The following is a 19,085-nucleotide window of genomic DNA, read 5'->3' on the forward strand; positions in this document are numbered from 1 at the left end:
CTGCCATTCAATGTTTAATCATTATGATAAGCGCTGCCATTGTTTGGTGTTTGCAGTTATACGGAAAAATAACATTTTCACAAAACCAACCAACATCCCAACTAATTGCAGCCACAGTTTAATATTTATTCACACAAAACCAACCCCCCGTCCCGCCCCCAAAAGGGCTCGTTTTTGCAAGGGAAGGAGGGTAGGTGAAAAATCAATATGATGAGAAACATCGTGGACAGGGTGAATAAAACAAAAACAATTTTCATTGACATATCTTTAAAATTTATTTTTCATTTAAATCTCTCTTCAATTTTTTTCATTTTTCATTTTAAATTTTCAATTCTCCTCCCGCACACCACCAACTTTTCCCGCACACACAGATGGGCCACGTGGTGAGAGATCGAGTGGCAGAAAGAAGAGGAATTAAATGGGAGGCGGGCTATAACCACGCGTGGGTGTCACTCGTTATCACAATAGCCATCAATTTGTGAAAACTATCATCGCCAAGATCGCTTTGAGTGCTCCACAATACTAACCCGGGAGCTAACATCCATTTTGCGCCTCTTGGAGTCTGTAACGTGAAAATACTCATCATCTGGCGATGCACCCGAAAACTCAGCTGCCCTCCTACCTCTACTCTCTTGCTCAGGCGGCTCCTGGCTGCGTCTGTGCGTCGATCCATTGCTCGAATTCGACACGGAGCTCAGATCACGATCACGATCGCGCTCCCGCTCGTGATCGTAGTGCTCAACCGGGTAGTATCGCTCCACGGGGGCATCGTAGTACGATGATGGTGATGCTGCTTTGCGTTCCCTTCGCTTCTCCTTGTCCCTCTTCCGGCTCTTCCCCTCCTCACGCTTCTCACGCTGCCTCTCCTCACGACGAATCTCCTTCGGGGTCTTCTCCTTCGCCTGAGTCGTCCTATTTGACCCTTCTCGCGTTGATTCCTTCTTGGGTGTTGCCGCAGCAGACGCCGCAGCCGCCGCTGTAGCCGTGGGTGTTGCTTCCTTCTCCACCTTCTCCACCACCGGTGCTGGTGTACTTGCATTCGTGGATGACTTCAGTGTCCCCGATGACTTACTACTACTCTTCTCCGTACGCTCTTTTGCCTCCTTTTTCTCTGTATTTTCACAAAGAAAAAAAAACATTTTTTTCTTCTTTTTATTTATACAAAAAAAGAACTTTAATTTGCTTTCGGTTGAAGCACCATTATAATGATGATGATGATGATGAAAATTAAGTCAAGGAAATTATATTCTATACTATACAACTGGAGTACATTAAAAAAAAAACTTTTCAAATATGAAAATTTCTTGAAAAAAAAATAAAACGAAGAAGAAATTAGCATTTGAGTGCTTCTTTGCAAATATGCAAAGAACAATTTCTTTACCACTGAAGTTTTATATTTTTCTCTGTTTTTTCCCCATTGAATTAGCAATGCACTGGCAATGTTGGTTGAAGCAACAAATGACGGAAGTTGAATTATTATTTTTCGTTTCTTTTTTTTTTTTCATTTTAAAAAGTTTTTTCTGCACGAAAAGGATGTTAAAAAATAGTGAAAGAATTTTTATGTTCTTTATAGAAAAATCAATATTCGGGTATAATTAGACCCCTTCATCAGGCCTATTTGGAAAAAAAAATTTTTTATTAAAAATTAAGAACTAAACGTAAAAGATTTAACGTAAAACTGCAGTATAATGAAATAATAAAAAAAATCCTGTGTCCAAAAGGAAGTAATTATTTCCATCTAGGCTTAATAAACAAGATAAAAAATCTTCGAAAAAGAGGTAGAAAATAAAAATAAATTTGAAAAAAAAAACGATGGAAAGAATTTAAAAGACTTCTTTTCAACACAACCAGCAACATTTAGATTCATCCAAATTATTAAGTCTTTACTTGTCCGTACAAATAGGTAATCATTTAGAAGTCAATCTTGTAATTTTTCTCTTGAAATTTTGGTTCCAACATTCAGGTCACTATCAGTCAGAAAAAAAAACCAGGAAAAGTTAGAAAAATCGAATTCCAGATTCTTCTCATTTTCGAATTTATTTCTCAGACAAGGACTCATCAAACATGAAGCAGAAAAACGATTAGATTTATCAAAGATCCTTTGCCACAGACACAAATAAGGGATGCTCTTTAAATTCCTACGCTTTGTAGTTCAAAGTACTCTTTACTGAAAATTAAGCTTTCAAAGTACTTCTCGTTGGAATAAAATTAAATTTAGGGAAATTGGGCCTTATCCAGCGACCAAGAAACCCTTGAAATTCGTTTGAAATCTTCAAATTTCAGTACAAAATAAGGTTTTTAATAATTGAAAGGAAACCAACGTCGTCCTCTGACATGCAACAACAAAAAAAACCATTAATGCTCTCTTCAATCTTGTTGTTCTTACGTACCCATCTCATTAAAATCTTTGGAAATCTTGAGTCTTAAAAGATCAGAAAACTTATAAAGTTATCGGTTAAAGTTTTTAGAAAACATCCTTTGGCCTTTTTCTCATTTTCTCTGAAATATTGCAATTAAGGATTGCCTGAAAGGAGCAACTTTCAACGGTCAGATGAAGCACACAAATAGAAACGAAATGTTGAAAATATTGCCCATATTATAAGTTAAAGAAAAAACGCAAAAACAAGATTATTTACACCAAGAATTAAACCAATTTCATCAACTGGCCAAGTTTTTCTTTAAGGTATTTTGCAATAAGAAATACTTGGTGTTGGCCACGAATTGGAACACCAACTAATTGCAAGACTTGATAGGTCCAACAAGTTTTTATTTTTAAGCCTAATAGTAAAAACATAAACAGCTTAAAAACCTTTTTTAAAAAAAAGTAAAAAAATTAGGATTTTATTATAATTTATCATTAGAAAACATTTTTATATATCATTTATCTTTCACAAAACAATATTTACATACAACAATCACATTCTTACAGCCAATATTCCTTTTAAGACACGAAAATTTCGTCGAAAGCTTCAAAATAGTTTGTTTTTATTCAACCTGGGCCTATGTTTTAAGAAAGAATTCTTCTTCTGTTCCTTTGATGGTTTATTTGACAAAATAAAAACATTCCCAAGAATACGAGCAGAAACCTTTTGAGTCCTTTTGATAAACCTCTTATTGCTAAAATTCAATTTAAGCATTCAATCATTCTTACTAAAATACAATTTCAGGCATCCTCAAAACACACACACAATTCAAATACTACTTTTTATTGTTTCATTAAATTTACAAAACTCTTTCATCCTTCTATGTTTTTTTTTCTTGTTATAAAAATATTTCCTTTTTCTTCAAAAATTTTGTTAAACATTTCAGTATAAAATTCTTTTTCAAAAAAATATTTTCTTCTTACGACACTTGTTGCTTCAACCACCGCGTACATTTCATTTCATTTACAAAAGAAGCTTCTCTTTTTAACAAAAAAAAATGTAATAATTTAATATTAGCTGTGTTTCTTTCAGACACAGCTTTTGTGTACCGAGCAAAATCGAAAGTCGTCAGATCGGGCTCAAACTTGGTATGAGCACGAATTAGGGTCCCCACATTCCAAAAAACGTATGCGCCAAAAAAATTTTTTCCGTCCGGCCGTGGTTTATGACTGAATTGCGAGAGAACGGTAATAGATAGAGACTTGCGGTAAACGGCAAAGTTTAAAAGTCGACTGGAAGACGTCCGATTATGACGTCAAATTTTACCCCCCACCCCCCCGTCCGCCATTTTGAATAACCTCAAAATTTTGTTTTCGCTATATCTCAGCCGCTATTATAGCTAGAGGGCTGAAATTTTGATATGTTGTAGGGGCCATCAAGAGCTTTCCAACGATACCTCATTTTCGAAAATCGGTCAAGCCGTTTAGTCAATATGGCCGCCACAATTTTTTATCGAAAATCGACCATAACTCGAAAACGGCTTGACCGATTTTGATCAACCCGGGCTCAAATGAAAGCTCTCAACAAACCCTACAACTCTCTAGAACATCATAAGTTTCAAAAGTGACCGCTAGGGGGCCAAAAATCAAAAACAAAATTTTCGATGAGTTTTCGATGAATATCTCGAAAACGCTATTATCGATTTGCTTCATTTTTTGATATGTTATAGCTGACCATATTATCTAGCTCCATGCCAAAAATTAAGAAAATCTATGTCGCCGTTCTCAAGATATAGCCTTCCAAAGTTGGCATGTCATATCTCGGGTTCTACAAGTCCGATTTTGATCAACTCAAGTGCAAATGAAAGGTTTCGTGAAGCTCTACAAATGTCTAGAACATTGCAAGTTCGAGAAATGACCGCGAGAGGCGCTAAAGTCAAAATCAAAATTTTCGAAAATTTCGAACTCGAATATTTCGAAAATGCCATTATCGATTTACTTCATATTTTAATATATTATAGTTGAGGTTAAGACCTTTCCAACGATAGCTCAAACTCGAAAATCTATGGATCCGTTCTCGAGATATGGCCTTCTAAAGATTTCTTAGGGTATGACTTTTCAACTTTTCTCGACTTTGCGCGTATTTAAATTAATTTGCGTTCTAGTTTGCTCTCACAAAATTGGTACACTGAAAGAAACACAGCTCCCGTAAGCTTGGTCAGCTTACCAGTACATTTTTGTTGCAATAAATCCACAATAAATTACTTCTGGTTGGAAAATTCATTTTCTCTTTCTTTTTTTTCAAATAAAACTTTCAATGAAAAGTCTTTAAGTTCTTCAAGGTTAAGGATATCTTCATTTCTTTTTCACTCACCAGCCTTTGAGTCTCCATTGACGACTTTCTCCGTTGTTGACGCCTCCTTTGCCGGCTTATCGGCAACTTGATGGAAATCACTTTCACGTATCATCTGACTTGCCTTCGCCTTGAGTTGCCCAATGTAGCTCGCAGCGAGAATATACAAATCCTGCCGTTGATTCTTCTCCTCATCCTTCACCTTTTCCACTTTCTTCTCAATTATTTGAGACAATTTTGTCAAAACAGGGAAATGCGGGAGGATTTTCATGAGAATTATCAAGGAATTCCGTATTTGCATGTAGTCCTTTGAGTCAAGGCAGAAAACCATGGCTTTGGTAATTTTGTAATGCCATTTGTGGCAAACATGCCGATAATTCTCATATCCAACGTGATCATTTGCCTCGGAAAATTGATTACTAACGCGGAATTTTGTAACAAAACCCGGAAAATTGGCGCATTCCTTGTTAAAAACCGCCTGATCGGCATGCCAACGCATCACCGTCTCAAGCATTGCGCACAAAAATCTCCCATAGCGTGTTGCCTCATTCTCCGTGCACGATGTCACAGAGTTTGTGATGTCACAGAAGATCTATAGAATGAATTTTAAAAAATCAATACAGACGCCGAGGAATGCATCAAGCAAAAAAAAAACTCACTCGATCGTAGCAGAGAAGCGTGGAAAAGTTGGCAGTTTTGAGGCTATGAATGGTATGGACGAATTTTGCACAGAAAATTGCATCGAGGGCCGTAAACGTGCACCGTGGAAAGAGGCAGAGTTGCAAAAATTGCGTTATTGTCTCATTCTTTGCTGATTTAACACTCCTCGACAGGAACCACGAATCCTTTTCCTGTGACAACCGATGCAATGTCTTATCCACATGTTCCTGTTGCTTCTTCCGCTCATCCTGGAGTTTGTCAATCAATGCCAAATACCTCTCTTGCTCCTTCTTACCCTTCGAAGCATTCTACAAAATACAATCAGAATTGGGCAATTTCATGTAAAAATTATTTGTTTACATGATTTTGTATACAAAATGACCGGAAAACATCCTAAAGTTTGATTTTTCTTTGTTAAAATTAATTTAGTAATTATTTTTAATTCTTTAAGTTGTTTTACATAAATGGAAAAATTAATCTGTAAAAAGTTTGTCAATTTTATTAAAAGATTTTAAATTTCTTAATCTGCAAAATTACTAATTGTTCAGAAACTTAAGTGAGGAATCAGTTTGTCATCTTTTAGATAAAACCCGTTGGAATATTCAAAAAAAAAAAATAAAGAAAGAGAAAACTTAGGTCAAGATTAATTGTTAGAAGTTTCTTTTTTGTAAAGAAAACAATGAAATATCCTGGATTTCATTCTATTGATGGTTCTTAAAGCTCACTAAATTATTTTAAAATTAATATTTTTCTTATTTTAACGAGTTCAATTTCAACAAATTTTTCCCTTAATAATGGAGCTGAAAAGAATTTTTACAAAACTAAAAAAAAAATGAACTTTCCCATAAAATAGTAGGGGAGACCGGGGTAAAAATAGTCAATTTGCATAAATCCTTATCTGCAGGATTCCCCAAGGGCAAGAAAATTTCCTCGATAGGTCATTCTTATAGGAAATTTCCTGGCCTACAACTTTGTCTCAGACCACTTTTCTCTATCTCCACGGGAAATATGAGTTTTCGAGCTTTTCCTAAACCCTTCCGCTTCTGACTTTTTTTAGACGCGGCGGGTAAATATAGTCACCAGTTGGCTAAATAAAGTCGGTCGAATTTTCCGACATTTCCAATGATTTTCCACCTGAGAGATTGATAGTAGTTGATAGCTAAACTTCTCACCTTTTGATCTGCGACAAGGAATTTCACTTTTATACGCACTAAAACAGAGAATTTTGCGATTTTCTCAAACACGCCATTTTGCAACAAATGAATAGAAAATATGCCAAAAATTTCGATCTCCCATATGATTTACATGGGATGACTAGATCTACCCCAAGGGGTATGTTTTGATTCAAAAAATTGTAGAGAAAAATCATTAAAAGTTATTGAAGAATACACCTTGGCAATGTTTTCTGTAGTAACCCAGCTAGTGAGAAAAATTATCAGATTGGAAAATTGCTGAAGGAAAACTTTGGAAAACGCGTTTTTCTCAATACGCAAAAGTTTGGGAAATGGGCCAAAAATCTATTTTCATTTTTAACTCCTAAAGTACTGATCGGATAACCTCCAAATTACTGTCAAAAATTATAGGTTGGTAAGGCTTTGCACCCTAATTTTTTTCCGATTTTTCCGATTTATAACTTCGGAGAAATTGGCATTTGAAAATTCGAAAATGACTTATTTTACCACGGTCTCCCCTACTGAATTTATGTGAATATCTTTGGTTAGAAATCCGTGTAAATATCGGACAAACCAATACAAACCTTTAACAAATTATTTTTATCTCTATTTTTAAAACTTTTATGATACAAAAAAATTAACTTTACATTTTTGTCTCTGATCAAGATTTTTTGTCTGAATGAAAAGAATAATTTTTTTTTTACACAATTTTACAAAATAATTACATTTTTTCAATATTTTGCAGAGAAAAAAGAAAAGGAAGAAAAAGCAACAACTCACCATCTCCTTGGACTCCATCACTTGACTCGCCAACAATTTGAGCTTTGCAATCTCCTTCTGATAACTCTCCGCTGGTACTTGCAAATCATACATACTGAGCGACCAGAAGGTCACGAGGAATTGCGGACTAACATCTTCCCACACCTTGGGCGGATGCAATGGACGCACAGACTCCACAATAGGTACCATCACGGACGCCGTAGCCTCGAGATATTTACTCAATTTCTGCGTTGTCGTGAGTTTCTTCGTATTCGGATCAGCTTTCCGCAATTGATCGTACTTTTGCTGTAAAAAAAAAAAGTTGTAAAGTAACGACATGAATTTCAATTGCTCCAGCCAGAATGGTATGACAATTAACACAGAGAATTAACAAAATCCAAACATTCTCCTCTATATTGACGTTGTTGTGTATCCTCTCTCATAAAGCATAAAAGAGAAGGAATGAAAAAAAAATAGTGAAAAAAATAACTTGAATTACAATTTACAATGAGAGATTACAAGTAGTTGAAATTGAGGAAATATGCTGAATGAAAAAAAGAAAAAAACATTTAAAAGTAGAGTTGATGAATCTGTAGATAAAAGATTTTTTTTTTAATTTCTTGTTGAGAAAAATCAATTATAGGTCAGCCGGGTAAGATTTTTTTCTACCGTATTAATAAGATTTTATTACATTTCGTGTAGGAAATATTTTACAAATACTACATCAAGTTTTTGACGTGTTAAAATAAATATTTCTTTCAATTTTCATTTTTATACGCTGCAAATAATTTATTACGCAACTTATTCGACAATTACCCGGCTGGCAATTTTTTTTTAATAATTTGTATCATTTTTTTTTCATTTTATTTAGAAAAAAAAGTAAAGAGATGCTCAAATAACTATAAAGAAATCTAAAATATGAACACGTAAAAAATGGTCTAAATTGAAAAAGAACGGAGTAAAATATGGTCCAGCTGGGTAAGTTTCTTCAACCGTATTGATTACATTTTATTACAATTGAAGTAAAAAACAATTATCAATTATTATACCAGATTTTTAGCTTTACAAATTTTTTTTTGTTATTTTTCTATGTCGTAAAAAAATACCCGGCTGGCAATGATTTGTTAATTTTTATCACTTTTCCATTTTTTTTTCCTATTTAAAAATGGTAAAAAAATGATTTGTAAATTCCTAGAAAGAAGTCTTTAATCCATCCAAAATTTAAAAAAAATATTCTAAATTGAAGAAGTAAGCTAATATTGTTCAACTAAAGGGATTATTTTACACGTTGCGTAAAAAAATCAATTTCCACGTATTTTATGTCTATTAATGTATTAAAGCGAAATATTTTATTATTTTTCTCAGAAAACTCATCTTCAAACACTTTCCAAATTCACATTTAAATAAAAAACATTAAAATTTTTATACGCTTAACGTATAAAAATCAATTTCTACGTATATAACGTCTTTTAACACACTGACGACGGGTAAAATACTTCCCAAAGGTTTTTTACACGACATGTAACAATTAGTCACTGGCGTCCAGAAATGTTACCCGGTGGGACCATAGTGTGCTTATGTTCTTCGCACGTTATCAGAAAATATTTATTTGAGAGAATACTCACTTAAGTGAAACACAAATATTCTTTTAATATAAAATAATCGAAAACTAAACAATAAAAAAAAGAATAATATTCAAATTAAAATACAATTTAAATTTCAAAAATCTTTCTTTAAGATTTCACTAACTGTTGTATGTTGAACATAAAATTCAAGCTCACAGAACGTATGATATTGGTGAAGAGAATTTTTTGGACATATTTGGCATTTTTTTCTCATTCCAACCATTCCAACATAACCGCACTTTTATATTTACGTGGGAAAAAGTCAGATTTATGGGATAATTTCAGTGAAAATCTCTCAGACGAGTTTCCTTTATTCTATTAAACATTATGTAGCATTTTTTTTACCACAAAAATTAAATTGAGGTTATGTAAGAGGAAAATTTTCTTTTCGCAAAATATATAACCTAACTCACCTGAAGTTTTACACGATGAAATTTTCCGCTATAAAATACTTAAAAATAAATTTCCATGTGAATTTTCAGCTAGAACATTATTTTATAGCCTAAAGGGAAACTTCTGGAAGCTTTTCTTTGCTAATTTATTCCATAATTCACACTTTTTTCGGGCACCAGAATAAAAATTAGGTTATGTTGAAACGAGAAAATATACCAGATATGTCAAAAAAATTGCTTCGCCATCCGTTCTGAACCATTTTGAGAATTTTCTAGCATTTACATTATTTTATATTAAAAATAAATGGTAATGATAACGTGAACGAGCAGGTTGATTTTTTTGTTCTAAAAATTCTGAAAACTTCATAATACATGTATTTAGCTAAAATCTTCTCTGTGACAGAGCAATTAAAGAAAACTAGAATATTCTAAATATCCTTCTACTTATTTCTTGTTTTCTTTTTAATTTTTGAAATTTTTTTTTCCCCTGACATGATATTTTTCATATTTTTTCTTTATAGGATAATAATATCTAAGAATGTTCTATTCGTTCTATTGTCAATATCAAGATTAATAGAATAGAATATTCTAGATATTCCATTTTCTTGTCACTATCAATCTCAAATCATTTCAAATTGATTCCAACACATTTCAGAAATTTAATAAATAAAAATTTATTAATCATATATGAACACCTCACGAGTCAGCAATCAAAATTGGCTGAAAAAATGTTGGAGAAGTTTTCCTACCGGGTAAATGTCAAACGCAAAAAGAGTGGCAAATTGTTACAGCGTACAGAATTGAGAACTGTCAGTGGACGCCGATGTGCGTCAAACCGTCCTGGATGTGTTAACATATTGAAATAAAATATTTCAATATTTTTATCTCGCAAAATTCCCAAAAATATCCAAAATAGAAAATTCCTCTTCAATCTCATTGAAAAAAAACAAATTAAAAATTGAAAACATTAAAATTCCTCATCTTTATCTATGAGCATTGTATTTCAATCAACTCTACAACACGCCCAAGTCCCTGATTTTGAATTCTCCAGAGCAAAATGCGGCGGAGACCTTCGCGTATGGATGTGCGTTGCTTAATTAAAATTATGCTCAAGTACAGAAGTTAATTAAGAGAGTAGCAATACAGCTACAAACTAATTATGCAATTAAGAATAAAAGACTTTTTTTTTGGGTAATAAACTTACATTGATCTGATGCGAAAACATCGGACGTGCGAGGAAGAATGCAACGTCAGAGTGAATGTGGTACTCCTGGAGCATGCTGTGGATCGACGGGAGACGCTCCATGTACTCCTCAACGGTGTAGGTGGACCCGAGGAAGGTGCCAAACTGCACGAGAGTGTCCTGACACTGATCATAGAGCTTCCCAACGAGTTTCAAATGACTATGCGCCGTCTCGCGATAGATCACGCAGTGCTTCTGTTGCGCCATTAGCAGGCACAGCGCCACAGACAAATCATTGCTGGCCAGAGCATCCTTCAAGCGCTGGGAGGACTTTTTCGTATTGCGAACTTGGCTAAAGTAACCCGCTTCCCCACGCAGCTGTTCCCCACCGCACATGGCACTCAATTGATCATTTGTCATCTCCTCCGCTGCCTCAATTCCCGCCATTTTCTGCACGACCTCCTTGAGGATCAGCAGATCGAGACTCTTGTGTGCCTTCAGCTGATTCGCCACGTACTGCAGTAGCCCACTTAGCTCAATGTTGTACTTCTTGTAGATGGCACCGCAGAAACTCGCCAAGCTCTGCAGCCACATTGACAGCGATGTCCCGTCGTGCTTAAAACGATCCCTATCTGCTTGCGCCAGTGCCTCAACAAGGCAATAGCCCAAAACGTCGTATGACAGGGATGTGAGATACTTCAGTGAATCCACAACGGGACCAATGAGATTGTCATAGATTTGAATCTGCAGGAGGATCTGTGAAGGGAATGAAAGGATTGTCATTTAAGAGCCTTTCTCTTTAGAGAATATTTTATGCTTTAAAGAATTCTAGTTTTATTTTTTGAAAGACCTTTCATTAGAGATTTATTTGATTAAAATCAAGCAAGGCGTTCTGGAGTTTTATGAAAAGTTATTTCAACGTCAAACGTTAGAAAAAAAATTAACATCAAATGCCAAAAAAAATGAAATGTTCGAAAAGAGATGTCAAATATTAGGAAACGTCAAACTTCAGAACAGTAACGTCAATAAGTGGAAGAGATGTCATACGTTTAAAAAAGAAATATCAAACATTACAAAAGAAAAAATTTAAGTTACATTAAAGAAACGTCAATTGTTCAATAAGAATTATCAAATATTATAAAATAAATGTCAAAGTTCAGAAAGAAAAATTCAAACGTTAGAAAATACATGTCATACATTAAAAAAACGTCAAACGATTGATAATATAATGCTGAACAGTAAAAGAGAAATGTCAAACTTTAGAAAGTTAAACTTTTGAAGAGAAATGTCAAAAACTGGAAGAAGTGTCAAGCAATAGTCAAGAAAAGTCAAACGTTTGAAAAGAAAGCACAAAAAAATAGAAAAGTAACGTCAATTTACAAGAGAAATGTCATCTTTTTATTTTAAATATTTTTTTGGATCGAACATCATTATTGTCAATCACACCGCCGAAAAGAAAGATCAAACGTTAGAAAATAAGTGTCAAATTTTAGGCAAGAAACGTTAAACTTTGCAAAAGAAATGTCAAAAGTTTAGAAACGTCAAATTTTAGACGAGAAACGTTAAAGTTTAGAAAGAAATGTCAAATTTTAGACAAGAAACCTTAAGCTTTAGAAATGTCAAACGTTAAGAAATAAATGTCAAACTTTAGGCAAGAAACGTTAAATTTTGCAAAAGAAATGTCAAACGCTAAAAATAAACGTCAAAGGAATTTATGCAACGACATATGAAGGATGATCCTCTATCGCAGAACAATTTTAACCCATCTCGTCTTGTAGGGGAACATAAAAAATAGAAGAATCGCGAGAGAAACTCCCCAATATCCACTGGGATCACATAGAAAAGTGCAGTGAAAGTACAGTCCGGGAAAACATAACCTCAATTTGGGAACAACATTTAAATGAATAGGAGGAACTCCATTGTGTTCGACCAGCGTGGCATCGGGACCTCTTGAGCTTCTTTATAACCTTCCCAACCTTTCCTGCCTACCCAGATGAAGATTTGAATGATTTTTGCTTCACTTCTGTCTTTCCGGACTTCCCGTCGTTGAGTTTTTTTTTCTTCTTGGAGTGCGACTCAACGACGGGAAGTCCGGGAAGCCAGAAGTGAAGCAAAAATCATTCAAATCTTCATCCGGGTAGGCAGGAAAAGTTGGGAAGGTTATAAAGAAGCTCAAGAGGTCCCGATGCCACGCTGGTCGAACACAATGGAGTTCCTCCTATTCATTTAAATGTTGTTCCCAAATTGAGGTTATGTTTTCCCGGACTGTACTTTCACTGCACTTTTCTATGTGATCCCAGTGGATATTGGGGAGTTTCTCTCGCGATTCTTCTATTTTTTATGTTCCCCTACAAGACGAGATGGGTTAAAATTGTTCTGCGATAGAGGATCATCCTTCATATGTCGTTGCATAAATTCCTTTTAGACGAGAAACGTTAAGCTTTAGAAAAGAAATGTCAAATTTTAGACGAGAAACCTTAAGCTATAGAAATGTCAAACTTTAGTCAAGAAACGTTAAACTTTGCAAAAGAAATGTCAAACGTTTAGAAACGTCAAATTTTAGACGAGAAACGTTAAAGTTTAGAAAGAAATTAGACGAGAAACCTTAAGCTTTAGAAATGTCAAACGTTCAGAAATAAATGTCAAATTTAAGACAAGAAATGCATTAAACTTTACAACAAAAAATGTCAAACGTTATAAAATAAACGTCAAATTTTAGACGAGAAACGTTAACCCTTTAAGGTTTTTTGGGTCATACGCTGACCCAAACGTGAAACATTTTATTTTTTCAATTATTTATGAATGTAATTGTTTTTCCATGTTACAAATGCATCAAATTCACACATAAGGGGTCAAAGAAGACGTTCTGAGTGAGAAAAGTCCTTTAAAAAAATTCATAGAATAAAAATCGCGATAAAAGAGCGCATGTTTCAATGTTTTTATGTTTCACGTTGGACGTTAAAGGGTTAAGCTTTAGAAAAGAAATGTCAAACGTTAAGAAATAAATGTCAAACTTAAAAAAATTATTTTAAAAAAAAGCTGTGTCAAAAGTTAAAATGTTAAAAAAAAAATATATCAACGTACAAAATAACGCAAAATCAACTCACATAATCAAAGAGGAATCCCGGTGAACAGTGACTCAACTTCCCAATGAGACGTCCAACAGGCTTAACATTCTCCTTACTCACGCGCTTCATGAGCGCCTTAATTTGCTTCTGAGCCGCTCCACGCTTCTGAATCATCTTCGGCTGTGTCAAATACGTCTCATTCTTCCACCGTGCATAGAGACTAAAGCGATACTGGTACGGAAAGAACTTCAGCACTGTCCAAATCTCCTCTGCTACGCAACAATTGCAATCGAGGTAGGAAAGTGCCGGCAGTACGGCGGCATCCATGAGCGAAAGAATATCATGATAGAGAAGTTCTGCATCACTCCCAGCCGGTGGTGGTTGTGCCGCATCAACTCCTGCATCCTGCAAGATTGCCTTCATGAGGCGTATGAGTTTGTACAGCAACACAGGATCGTAGTAGAGTGATGGGCCGAGAGCTATAAACATGGGGAATGCATGAACACGCAATTTGTGGAAGGACGTTACTTGCGGTGGGGCTAAACGATTCGGATTTGGGGGCACTTGCTTCCGCTTAATGTACGCCTTGGAACATTTTGCCGCATAAACAGGCTCAATTATGCTGTGAATGAGCTTACAGAGAGCCCTTGCAATGGGTTCGTGTACAATCGTGCATTGATCCGGGAGCTTCTTGATGAGCTGCTGGGCCGTTATCCAATCCCCAACGCCCAGAAGAGCCTCACAGAGACCAAACTTTTGGTTATTTGTAAATTTATCTTGAGGCACATCCTTTTCAGGCTCATTCTCGGGCTCCTTGTCCTTATTTGTGGACACAATGTTGAGTTTTCGTACGAATTCTTTGGCATTCGTCATCTCTGTCTCCCAATCCGCTATGATTGTCTTATCCGACGGGCTTAGCTGGAGGAAAAGAAATCATTTAAATGTTAAAATTCTCTCGAGAAGCTCACGCAAAGGCTGACTCACCCATGAATAAATTTCATCGAGAGAAATCACGCTGTTCTGCAGAAGAATCGCCGTGACTTTGTACAGAGACTCCGGGGTCCCAATGTCCGCATAGTGGCTGTATTTGTAGCCCAATACCTCGCAGATTATCTGTCCATCGGGCATGTAAGCCTGCAGGAGGGGTATGAAGAGCTTATCCTGATCCGGACGCGTCTCAAATGACTCCAAAATGATGTCAAGAACGCGATTTGGGTCCGAATTGAAGCACCCAATGAGGGATTTTATGATCTCCAACATACTCTGCACTGTTACAGTCTCGGAGATTTCTTTATTGAGTTCTGTAATCAATTTTGCATAGCCCTCACTCTCTTCGCGGAATAAATTGAAGCGACGCTGTTTGTAGCTGAAAAAAAAATTTTTTAGCGTTTCTTTATTTTTTTTCTTCGTTTTTTCTTTTATTTAATTTTCTTTTCAAAATAAAAATTTATTCAATATTTTGTAATTTTTTTTGGCATTTTTCTCAGTGTTTGTAGAGAGTAGGGGTAACTGGGGTAAAATGGTGAATGTGAAAAAAATAAAAATTAATATCTCAAGAAGCAGTGGGAGCTAATCTGTCAAATTTTGTCAGCAGTTGTACTTCATACCCCTGCCTAAGACTAGAAAGTTTCAGAATAATTGATCCAATATTTTGGCTTTTATTTGAAAAACAAATTTTTCGAACTTCAAAATTACAAATTAAATTTTGGCGAAATTCTTTGCAATTTTTTTTATTCAAATGCATTTTTAGATAGAGTAACTATAGCTTAACCCAAATCTAATCTAAATTTTCCAAAAAAAAATCTGAGTTTTCCTCTAGAACATTGATAGTGAAAAGTACCCCTTGGGGCAAAATGGTTAATTTGGTGTTTTTTTAAGATAACTAATTAAATTTTCGAAAAAAATATTTTTCCCAAATAAGAATAACTATTGCACACAATTTAGGATATTCAATCACTCACTATTACCAATATTTATGAACTAAAAAAAATAAAAAAGGCAATTTTTTAAATTTAACGTTTTTTTAATTTTTTGTATTTTTTTTATTAAAAAAAAAGTTTAAATCGGTACACAAATCTTTCATTCTCAGTAAGTATTATCGTGCCTTGCTTAAAAAATTTCATTAAATTAAGATTAGCGAACAAAAAAACGCAATTAACCATTTTACCCCACACCGAAAGAAAAAAAATCACTAGAATTAGAGATATTTTTACTCTCAATCAGAGATTTTGCCTCAGTGGACTACGTATCTCTGTGTTTGGTACAAAAGTCAGTAAATCCGCGTTTGTTTGACAGCAATGAATTAGCTGAAAAACTGATTTAACTACTCGTATTTGACTAAAAACTGCAATAATCGCAAGAAAGTTTATTTTTTTATAACCTAAACATAAAAAATAATGAGCAAAATGACAGAAAAACCCGAATTATGACATTTTTACAATCAGATTTAGTGACCAGCGATGAGCCCCAGTAAAAAACAATTCTCTAATCCTCTAGCACATTTTTCTTTCAGTGCAGGGTTGGGGGAAAATGGTGAAAGTGCAAGGGTTTGGAAAATGGACTGAAAAAGCATTTTCCCGTTGAGATAGAAAAAAATTGTCTGAGACAAAGTTGTAGCCTGGAAAATTAGTTGGTGTTCCACTTCGTGGCCAACACCAAGTATTGTAATCGTCGGAAAAACCGACCACCTCAGATCGGGCTCAAACTTGGTATGAGCACGTTTCAGACAACCCACATTCCAAAAATGGTGGTGGAAAATTTTTGATCCGGCCGGCCGGCCGGCCTCTGCGCCAAACTTTGCCTTATAGCTCAAGAACGGTAACAGATAGAGACTTCAAGTTTGAAGTTTTCTATAGAAATGTGGGTGTAAAATTTCATTTTTTCGCATTTTCAAAATCCAAGATGGCCGCCGTCCGCCATTTTGAACTACCGTCAACCACTTGCCTTACAGCTAGAAGTCTGAAATTTTATTATGTTGTAGAGCTCAGTGAGACATTTTCATCGATAATTCATACTTGAAAATCGGTCAAGCGGTTTAGCAAATATGGCGGCCTAAAGCAAAAAGTGTTTTTTCAATATAACTCGAGAACGGCTTGACCGATTTTGACCATCTTGGTATCAAATGAAAGGTATTAAAAAGCCCTACAACTGTATAGAACATTCCAAGTTCCAAAAATTGCTGCAAGAGGCGCTAAATTCAAAAACAAAAATTGCCTAACTTTAAGGGGCAATATCTCCGAACATCTGTTATAGATTTCCTTTAAATTTTGATATGTTGTAGCCTGACTCAATATCTTTCACCAGCCCGAAAATGAAGAAAATCTATGTCGCCGTTTAGAAGATATAGCCATTTGAAAAATTCTTGAATTTGAAAAGTTCTAAGAGCCATATCTCCTGTTCTGCTTATCCGATTTTGCTCATCTTAGTATCAAATTAAAGGTTTTGCAGTGCACTACAACTTTCTAGAACATCAGAAACCTCTAGAACCATTTCTTGAGTACAAAAAGTGCAAAAAATCGTTTTAGTAAAACATAAAACCTCCATTTTGTGTTCTGGAGGTGACCTTGAAAAGTATCATGTTATATGCCAAATTTTAGCTTGTTTCAAGACCTTTCCAAAACTAGTCAAAAAATTTCTGTAAGTGTTATAGAACCAGAGATATGACCATTTTTATGCATCAAATTACTGAATTTCACAAAAACAAATCAACTTTGCCTACTTATTCGCCCACTAATCGCATTACAACGTATAAACAAACTTCTACACGTTGTGGGACACCAACTCTTATAACTGGACGCGTTATGATTGACTTTCCTATACAATAGTTGTCATGGGAAAACTCAAATATTTCACCATCTTACCCCAGGTTCCCCTAATCTTTATGATGAATTAGGGGTAGAGATTTAAGTTTAATTTTTCATAAGAGAAATGTTAAAATTACAGAAAATTCATTAAAAATAAATTAATTCTTCATTAAACTGACGAAAAGCCTCCAAAATAATTATTAAAACACGCGCCAGGCTTATAAATTAACCCAAAAAAAACTTAATTCTCTCTATAATTAAACCAAAGAAATCCCAGAAAAAACAGAAATCAGTGTTAAACAACCAATTAGATTAACTCTCTTGTCTGGAAATTACTGGATTTCCATTCCTCTGACATTTCTCTTGACCTTGAAGTACTTCAAAGCGACTTCCGGACAAGATTTTCTCGAGAAAAAAAAAAGATTCTTAAAAGAATTTTCAGTACTTACTACAACTTTGTTTTAACTTTGATGAATTTTGTGTAGAAATTCCTGTTCTTGACTGTTCCCACTTCCTGCAGTGTGTCAATCTCCAGACGTTCCTTCAGCAGCTTCTCCGAGAGGAATTTCTCCGTCCCCTTGACGATGTGGCAGAACACCTGACGCTCCTCCATCGCTGAATCCCCCGCATTGGCGCTCGTCTCTGCATCCAACACCCCAATCACATCCAGGATAATCGATGGCATGTCCGAGTGGAGGTACTGCAGAAGAGAAAAGTAGGTCAATCGTCCGGAAAGGAAAAAAAAAACAAAACAAAGCAAACTTACGGCCAAATCGCTAAGGGCTGAAAGGACAGAGTCCTTGCGGAGGTGACCGCGGACTCCATGGGCCAGGAGCTCGTAGACAGCGTGGGAGATGCTTGCCTTGCGGTCGGATTTGGTAAAGAGAGGACTCTGGCTATCTTTCAATGCCTTCTTGCATTGCCTCAAGCTGGAAATAGAGAGACCAAAAAAAAGAGAAAATGGATTCAGGGGCGCGCCACTTGCCGCGTGGACGCCAGCCGCCGGGTGACAACGGACAGGCTGCGACCGGGTGGAGAGTTCAGGGAAGTCCGGGAAGCGTGGCCCGCGTGGCCCCATTGTGGCGTGACGCCCTCACAGACGGCAACTTCCGCACACGCAAATCCCCTCGTCCTGCACATCCCGAGCAACGTGTCACGACGATGCCGTTAATCCCGCGGGCGTGCTGTGCACAAAAACACGGGAAGGGGGAGGCAGCACTCTGTCGGAAAACAGACATGGCGTGCGCTTTTTTTTTGTTCTCCGGAAAGCACGAAGGCCAGAGTCCCGCAGCTTCACCCTCAAATCTCTCCTCCCCATCACACTTTTCACGCACGCTTCCACTGCAACCCCTTGCGGGGGATACTTAGCAACAATTTAAGGTAGATATAAAGGCAATTACAATTCGCTTTTTCCACTTCTTTCCCAATTTGTTTGTTTGAATATATCCGATGAGGCCATTTTCGTCTTTTACCCAACAAAACAATTTGACGGCACATCAACGCGAAAAATGCCGACGTGCCCGCGAAAGTGAAGAAATTCCGAATTCTGCAGAATTCTCTTCACGTCGTGTCGTGTCGATAAGTTTCGGTCTTTTGCTTTGTGTCGTAAAGTTCTTCTTTCCTTGTAAGAACTTGCAAAATCCAGTGAAAAACCTCAAAAACTCACAAGAAATCCTATCAGAACCCAAAAACAAAAGGTAAGAAGCTT

The 19,085-nt window shown here is 35.8% G+C and overlaps 1 protein-coding gene across 4 annotated transcripts; it reads right to left on the bottom strand.

Moving 5' to 3' along the window:
- Positions 1 to 250: 250 nt before the first annotated feature.
- On the bottom strand, positions 251 to 18,886 carry LOC129787386 (THO complex subunit 2). 4 transcript variants are annotated; one of them, XM_055822927.1, is made up of 11 exons: positions 18,778 to 18,886; positions 18,144 to 18,306; positions 17,827 to 18,077; positions 14,559 to 14,940; positions 13,614 to 14,492; positions 10,528 to 11,262; positions 7,328 to 7,612; positions 5,375 to 5,683; positions 4,737 to 5,307; positions 623 to 1,111; positions 251 to 562 (listed from the first exon to the last, which is right to left on the bottom strand). In XM_055822927.1, exons 1-11 carry the CDS (start codon positions 18,834 to 18,836, stop codon positions 489 to 491), a joined length of 4,197 nt encoding a protein of 1,398 aa, XP_055678902.1. In that variant the 5' UTR covers positions 18,837 to 18,886; the 3' UTR covers positions 251 to 488. The 4 variants fall into 4 exon arrangements, with proteins under 4 accessions (XP_055678902.1, XP_055678901.1, XP_055678900.1 ...); XM_055822926.1 differs by having other exon boundaries at positions 251 to 1,111; positions 18,778 to 18,870; XM_055822925.1 differs by having other exon boundaries at positions 18,144 to 18,859.
- Between the last annotated feature and the right edge of the window lie 199 nt (positions 18,887 to 19,085).

The sequence above is a fragment of the Lutzomyia longipalpis genome, chromosome 1 (genome assembly GCF_024334085.1).
Source record: "Lutzomyia longipalpis isolate SR_M1_2022 chromosome 1, ASM2433408v1".
Taxonomy (NCBI): Eukaryota; Metazoa; Arthropoda; class Insecta; order Diptera; family Psychodidae; genus Lutzomyia; species Lutzomyia longipalpis.

Bases quoted from the DNA above. Each gene is read 5' to 3' on its own strand.
- LOC129787386 (XM_055822924.1), bottom strand. From the start codon at position 18,455: ATGGGGCCACGCGGGCCACGCTTCCCGGACTTCCCTGAACTCTCCACC. The intron at 18,078-18,143 runs GTAAGTTTGCTT...TCTCTTCTGCAG, and splicing joins CAGCCCTTAGCGATTTGGCC to TACCTCCACTCGGACATGCC. The intron at 5,684-7,327 runs GTGAGTTGTTGC...TGTATTTTGTAG, and splicing joins TGATGGAGTCCAAGGAGATG to AATGCTTCGAAGGGTAAGAA.